At 35.4% G+C, this 7,954-nt stretch overlaps 1 protein-coding gene across 1 annotated transcript; it reads left to right on the forward strand.

Moving 5' to 3' along the window:
• The first annotated feature begins 1,137 nt into the window (after positions 1-1,137).
• On the forward strand, positions 1,138-2,332 carry LOC137614886 (KRAB-A domain-containing protein 2-like). Its single transcript, XM_068344544.1, has 2 exons — positions 1,138-1,594; positions 1,827-2,332. Exons 1-2 carry the CDS (start codon positions 1,138-1,140, stop codon positions 2,330-2,332), a joined length of 963 nt encoding a protein of 320 aa, XP_068200645.1.
• The last annotated feature ends 5,622 nt before the right edge of the window (positions 2,333-7,954 follow it).

The following is a 7,954-nucleotide window of genomic DNA, read 5'->3' on the forward strand; positions in this document are numbered from 1 at the left end:
AATAGATTCCAAATGCAAATAACAAACAAGAGTTTTTAATATATATATATATATATATATATATATATATATATATATATATATATATATATATATATATATATATATATACATATATGAATATATATATATATATATATATATATATATATATATATATATATATATATATATATATATATATATATATGAATATATATATATATATATATATATATATATATATATATATATATATATATATATATATATATATATATATATAGCCTATATATATATATATATATATATATATATATATATATATATATATATATATATATATATATATATATATATGTGTGTGTGTGTGTGTGTGTGTGTAACGATTATTTTTAGTCTCTGTTTAGCCATTCGTTTGTATAATAACCTCTTATCAAAGAGACATATATTTGTTCGCATTTCTTTGGCAGCCTAGAGGGGATCAAACACACATATACACAGACACATTACATATATATATATATATATATATATATATATATATATATATATATATATATATATATATATATATATATATATGTATATACATATATATATATGTATATATATATATATATATATATATATACATATATATATATATATATATATATATATATATATATATATATATATATATATATATATATATATATATATATATATATATAAACATACATACATACACACATACATACATACATACATACATACATACATATATATATATATATATATATATATATATATATATATATATATATATATATATATATATATATATATATATATATATATATATATATATATATATGTTACAGTCAAACTGTGAAATCAGTTATTTCGTGAAATGACTAAAACTGTCGGTCATTACATGTAATGCCTGTAGGGGTTAGTCAATTCATGATATGACTGATAATTCTAGTCATTTCGCGAAATGACTGATTTATTGTCATTTTTGTTACACCATATGGCTGTTATACTTTAGGCAAAGTGTGAATTAGTATTTTGACTCGTTTCATCTATATACGAAATAACTCCGGCCACGAATATAGTACACATTACTCTCACCTCCCTTACTACAAGATCAGTTTATTCTAGTACCTTGACAAGATGTCTGAGAGCATAGAGTTAAAATTTCGTGAAGAGTTATTTTCTAGGTATGAGAAGTGTTCCAAGTATCTCATTCCGAAAGACGCTTATTTTCAAATGATTGAGGACATTCATAGAGCTAGGGAAAGAAAGATCACGAAAAGTCATTACGAATTTTACCTTATGAGTAAATATGAAGTGTTACAGTGTGGGGATGTTGAGAAAATTATTAAGAAACGACAAACTCTAGACAAAACCCCGGTGTACTATGTCTCCATTGAGGACACATTTGACATAGTTAAAAGAGCACACGTTGCAACCGGTCATGGCGGTCGAGACAGAATGACAAAAGAACTCCAAGTGAAATATGACAACATTCAGCGAGATACAATTGAACTATTCAAGTCGTTATGCCTGGAATGCCAGAAAAAGAGAAAGAGACCAATGACAAAGGGTGTTGTAGTTAAACCTATTCCGAGTACTGAATTTTTATCACGTGGCTAGGTTGATCTCATAGACATACAGTCTATGTCATGTACAGTAGAACCTTCAAATTGATTATGGTGTACCAAGACCATCTGACAAAGTTCTGCGTTTTACGTCCGCTCACATCAAGCATGCAACTGAAGTAGCATTTCAACTTGCTGATATCTATCTACTTCTGGGTGCTCCTGTAATCCTTCAATCAGACAATGGTTCTGAGTTTACAGCTCAGATTATTACTGAACTACGTTCTTTGTGGCCTGAATTGTCAATCGTTCACGGCAAGCCTAGACACCCACAGAGCCAAGGCTCTATTGAGCGAGCAAATGGTGACATAAAAGACATGCTTGTAGCGTGGATGGCTGACAACAACTCAACGGACTGGGCTACAGGCATCAAATTAGTTCAGTTTTCCAAGAATCTGGCTTACCATGCAGGGATCAAAAGGAGTCCACATGCTGCAATGTTCGATGTGAATACCCGAGTCGGACTGACGTCAACATCACTTCCACAGGAAATCATCAGTTGCCTGCAGTCTGAGCAAGACCTTATAACAACGCTTCAGCAGCAAGAAACAGATGCCAACGAGCCAGAAGCAGAAGCTGATGTCAATGAACCCGAGCGAGAACCACCAAAAGCTGAAATGAATGAGTCTGAACAAGAGCCGAGCCACAATCCCAGAATCAAACGAACCTTGATCAACTTCATAACAGCATCAGCTCCCAGCAAGTGAATCTCAGAGACAACAAGCAGAACGTATGGTTAAGAGGAGCCGAACAGAATTAGTAGCAGGGGAGATAGGAGACAACATTGCTCTTCCAATTCCATTGGTTGATCGAGGTCTTGGAGACCCAAGGAACATCCTAGGTGTTATTGTGAGTAGGAGCATGAACGACCAATACAGAGTGGCCACCAAAAGTTGTATTCTAAAAGGAAGCTATTCCAGGAATCAGTTTGACATTTGTCCTGAGAGATTGCTGAAAGAAAGTGACATTAACAATGACATTGAAATTTCTCTCCGAGAAGCCGTTATCAAATCCTCTATCAGTGGAGGACAAGGTTTTGTTAAGTGTTCATGTAATGGTCCCAAAAAATGTCAAACAAACAGATGCAAATGTTTCAAATCTAAACAGCTATGCAATAGTAGATGCCACAATAGCCTCAACTGTGTAAATAAATAATTCTGTAATTGATATGTCATGTGTTTTTACTATTGTTCGATTGTTCTATCGTACTATTGATTTAATTTTTCACTAGTGCTTTTATATTTGTGATTTTCTATGAATAAAATTATTATACCAGGTGATTTATTCTTGCAATTATTGTAAATATTGATATTACTATTGCTAGACATTTACTTTTTAACTAGTAATATTTATAATATGTGTGAATTTTCATGTGAATAAAATTATAAGAGTACAAAATAGTTACTTTCGCTTTTCAAACATATAAAGCTCAATAACAAATGACTTTAGTCATTTCGTGAAATGTCTGGTCACCAAATTCAGTCGTTTCACGGAAAGGCTGGAATTTTCACTCAATTCGTGAATTGACTGACCCCTACAGGCATTACATGAAATGACTAACAGTTTTAGTCATTTCACGAAATAACTGACTTCACAGTTTGACTGTAACATATATAACATATGCCCATCAACTATGGATAGTCCTCTTTGACCTACCTTAGCATATATTTATATGTGTCCTCTTGAATTGCAGTTTATAGATCAATGTCCTTTGCTATTCAGACCTATATTTTATCAACAATATGTAGATGATACGTTAACTAATTTTAAACAAACTGAACATGCTGCTAGGTTTTTAAATTTCATCATTAATGTTCATCTAAACAATAATTTCACTAAAGAGCACGAAGAAAAAACAAGTTACCATATCTTCACATTAACATTATGAGAAGGCAGAAATGTATAAAAAAAAAAAGATGTTTACTGGTTTAGGCTGCTTATTTAGCTTTCGTTTTTACAATTTTAAGTTAAATACCATTATCTCTTTCATCAAACTGGTCATCCTTTCATAATAAAATAAATTTTTAAAACATTTCAAGGATAACTGTTTCCCATCAAAAATATTTTATAATCTGTTAAGAAATTTTCTACGAAAGTTTATCAAACAAAATTTCAAGAACATACTGAGCCATAAATGATTATCGATGCTTCGGTACCTTTGACCCATAACAAAAATTACGGGAAACAAATTAAAAAAAATTATTTTAAATAGTTTTCCGAGTCTGAATCTTAAACTAATATAAGGATTCTTTTGCCGATCTAATGCGTCTCGCAGTGGTTCATATATTTACTTGACCGAGATGTAATCTCAGATATTATGTGAGTTACACAAAACGTTAGCCATAGAACTGGATGCGTGCTCAACAATAAAGAGTTCTCAACCATCAAAGAACATACATCTAAATATAAGACTAATATATCATAAAAAAATAAAAAGAAAACTTTAAAATCATTGCACAAGCGCCAAGCAATGCCTTTCTGGTAGTATTATTCATTGGTAATTAAAACGGATTTTGAGCAAAGCGAAAAATCTATTTTTGGTGAGATAGCCATGTCGTCCTGATGGAAGTTCCTTTAGGGTAGCTTCCTAGGGTATATTTGACTACGGTGATATTCTCAAAGAATTTACCTTAAGGTATCCAGAATTCTAACTCCCGGAGCGAATATCCCTAAATAAACTTAACATGGGATATCGCATAATATTAGAGGACGTATTCTTGACACGCCACATAGCAATCCTCACCCCGAATAGAATTAACACTTTGAGGGGTCAAAGTGGCAAGAAAACGAAAAACGAGAATGAAAGGAGAGCCGTTAATAAGGTACCTCTCCTATCCCGCTTCAAGTGTGTATACAATGCCGCCGACGGCGCCATCTTCATTCCTTGTAGCGATACACGAGGTGCTACAGATACTGCATTATAGGGAGGGGTCCTATAGCCCTTTTTATAAAAACGAAGGGTGGGTCCATCAGGACGACATGGCTATCTCACCCAAAAATAGATTTTTCGCTTCGCTCAAAATCCGTTTTTTGGGCTCAGGCCATGTCATCCTGATGGAAGTATACCAGAGCATTATTGTATCTGTGGATTCTCAAACCGTGCCGTACTCTCAAGAAAGTATTTCCTGGTCAGCATAGACCTAGAGACCTATGATGTTACCGTCATACATCATTTCATCTAAGCATAAACCATGTTAGTGCTTCCTGCCTTATACAGGGAAGAGTCATACTAGACTCTGGAAAAAGTCTCGAGGAGTACATATACCTATGGATGACTAACAGACAAGCCAGTATAGCGGTCTCACTCTATATGTTATAAAGCAAAGTTTGTATAAGAACCACCAATGTCAGTATGAAATACCGACAAGTCCCCCGGTGTGCCCTTTCTTATCACTGGATTGGACAAAGGTTTATATCTGTGTAGGAATAAATTTTGCATATCCACCACCATCCCTATAGGGTATGAAGTCTTTCCTACTTGGGGAAAGCATAAACCAATGAATGTTGGCTTGTAGCAAGGAACAATCTTTTAGGACTATTCGTGTTAAAATTATTCATAGTTTTAAAGTAATTCTAAACCATTTTCTAGTAAAATGACATAGGCGAATAAGACGCAAGGTTCACAAAGAACTAGTTTATTGACAATCAATAAAAATATATAGGTTAATCGACAATTATAAAATTATAAGATGTGGATGAACCAATAAATAAGCATAAAGATCACAGTAACCAGAAAATATTGTTTCATCTGAAAAGAAAAACATATATGCACCACTTTTAATATCAAAATATTAATATTATTATCATAGTCTGTCTTACTACTCAATCATATTAGCGTCAGAAACATTTGGCACACGTGTCTGCACTTATGCTTGGTTCACCTTTGTTTATGGAACAGTTGATAAGGAAACCTTAGTGGCCTAACGCTTAGTCTGTAGAAACAGTCCGTGACTACACACCCACCCTTGAATTAATCGTCCCAATTAATTTCACTGTTCCTCGCAGAATTAAACAGCAGGTTTAACGACACTACCTACTGCTACCACAGACCTCTTTAGTTACTCCACTTGCTTCGCATAGTGTCTAAAGAATACTCTGGATGACTTCCAGCCAGTGTATGAGCGAAGATGTTTGAAATGCATATTATTAAAAATTTATGGAAGAAGCAACTTTTCTCGGATCGTGACCTGCGGGTGTACAATCTGGATCCGCTCTGCGATTAAAATAGGTGATTTTCGCCCTTAGTTGCTTCAGAGATAGATTTCAGCCTGATTTTTCTCCCCTAAACGGCTGACCTCCCCTAAAGTCTGAAGTTCTACGAAGATAGACCTTTAGGCACTCCACTGGACATAGAGATGCATCTTCTTTCAGAGGTCAGATTCTCCAGGGACCCCACCTATTGGTGGGTAGCTCGTTCTTGGCAAGAAACGTTGGGTCCGGAAAAAGGTTCAGTTCTCCCCCATCTAAGATCTGAACATGACCTTCCTCTCTCGAGAGGGCTACTATTTCACTAACTCTACCCTCCGAAGCGAGTGCAAACAGAAATATAACTTTTTGGGTCAAATCCTTTAAAGCACACTCCTCATTATTCATCATTGAAGCAAAATGAAGAACCTTATCCAAAGACCAGGAAATGGGTTTTGGAGGTGCTGATGGTGCACAGGCTTTCGGAATTTTGTTAAGAATGTCATTAGAGAGGTCGACCTGGAAGACATATAGAATAGGTCTTGTCAAGGCGGACTTACTCGTTGATATTGTGTTGGCTGCTAAACCTTGACCATGGAGGTGGATGAAGAATGATAAGCAGAAGTCTGTCGAGATCTTTTGTGGATTCTTCGCCTTGACAAAGGGATAAGAGGGTCCTACAAACCCTGCTGTAGTATGAGATCATCCCACGGCCAAGAAAGCTCATCCTAGCCTAGGGATTATCTATGGGAGGGAGGTCAACAATACTTGCCACCTCCCTCAATACTGAAATAAAGTTTGATGTTGTTATTCACAAGGAAAAGAAGAATCTTATCCTTCAATCCGAGAACAACAACACTGGATTAGTCTGCTAGATCACTAGAAGAAGGAATCATCTCGTACAGAAACCTTCAGATATGGTCTAGGGAGGCTAAGCCTCCTATGTCTGCTCCTAACCTAGCAAAGGAATCTTATTCTCTATGCTAGAAAGAAACAGACCCCATACTAATTACTCTGATGTTCTGCCCACACCTGAAGGCAGATTCTCTAGTTACAGGAATAGAACAGAAACACCCTAATATAGTTATATCTGAATGTTTAATCAGATAAAACCATTAGGGTTAAGCCTTAGGCTTAATACAGAGGGAAAAGGGATTGCACTTAATCTCCAAGGAGAAAAGAGCAACGGGGGAAGTGTGCGAAAGTATACTAAAGCTCCATAGGCTACTAGCCTAGGCGCGGAGAGAATCGATTACCTAAATCACCAAAATTCTCTCGTATACGATCTTGGAAGAAAATATCAACAATATCTTATATGTATAAAACTGCCTATAGCTTCAATAAATTTTAAAACACTCGGAAATCTGTATATCATGCATGAAAGTACTAGGGCCAAACGCCTAGGCTACGAAGCCTAGCATAGGCTAGGATCGGTTACCTCAATCACCGAAACTGAAATACTAACGGCATCATATAAAGAATACCTATTATAAAGCTAGAATTATTAAAGCATAAGGACCGGAAATGTCGCTCTGGCTAACTAAATGACTCATGCATGGCGAGCGACAGCGTCCAGGACACCTCCGGTAGATAACAGCTCTTGTAAACGTTAATATCGCTTTCGATTTATTTCAAAACACCAAGAGCTTACATTTATACATAATAAAGATAATACTCAACTTTCCAGAGGCAGAAGAGGCTGGAGAAAGCATCCTAACGTTGAAAATATTCCAAGATCACGAGAAACCACAGGGAAAAACACCGAGTTATTGAGCTACGGAAAAAGGAATGAAGATGGCGCCGTTGGCGGCATTGTATACACACTCGAAGCGGGATAGGAGAGGTACCTTATTAACGGCTCTCCTTTCATTCTCGTTTTTCGTTTTCTTGCCACTTTGACCCCTCAAAGTGTTAATTCTATTCGGGGTGAAGATTGCTATGTGGCGTGTCAAGAATACGTCCTCTGATATTATGCGATATCCCATGTTAAGTTTATTTAGGGATATTTGCTCCAGGAGCTAGAATTCTGGATACCTTAAGGTAAATTCTCTGAGAATATCACCGTAGTCAAATATACCCTAGGAAGCTACCCTAAAGGAACTTCCATCTGGACGACATGGCCTGAGCCCAAAAAGAATATTGTC

This window comes from Palaemon carinicauda, chromosome 21 (genome assembly GCF_036898095.1).
Source record: "Palaemon carinicauda isolate YSFRI2023 chromosome 21, ASM3689809v2, whole genome shotgun sequence".
NCBI classification, from domain to species: domain Eukaryota; kingdom Metazoa; phylum Arthropoda; class Malacostraca; order Decapoda; family Palaemonidae; genus Palaemon; species Palaemon carinicauda.

Bases quoted from the DNA above. Each gene is read 5' to 3' on its own strand.
- LOC137614886 (XM_068344544.1), top strand. From the start codon at position 1,138: ATGTCTGAGAGCATAGAGTTAAAATTTCGTGAAGAGTTATTTTCTAGG. The intron at 1,595-1,826 runs GTACTGAATTTT...CTGAGTTTACAG, and splicing joins TGTAGTTAAACCTATTCCGA to CTCAGATTATTACTGAACTA.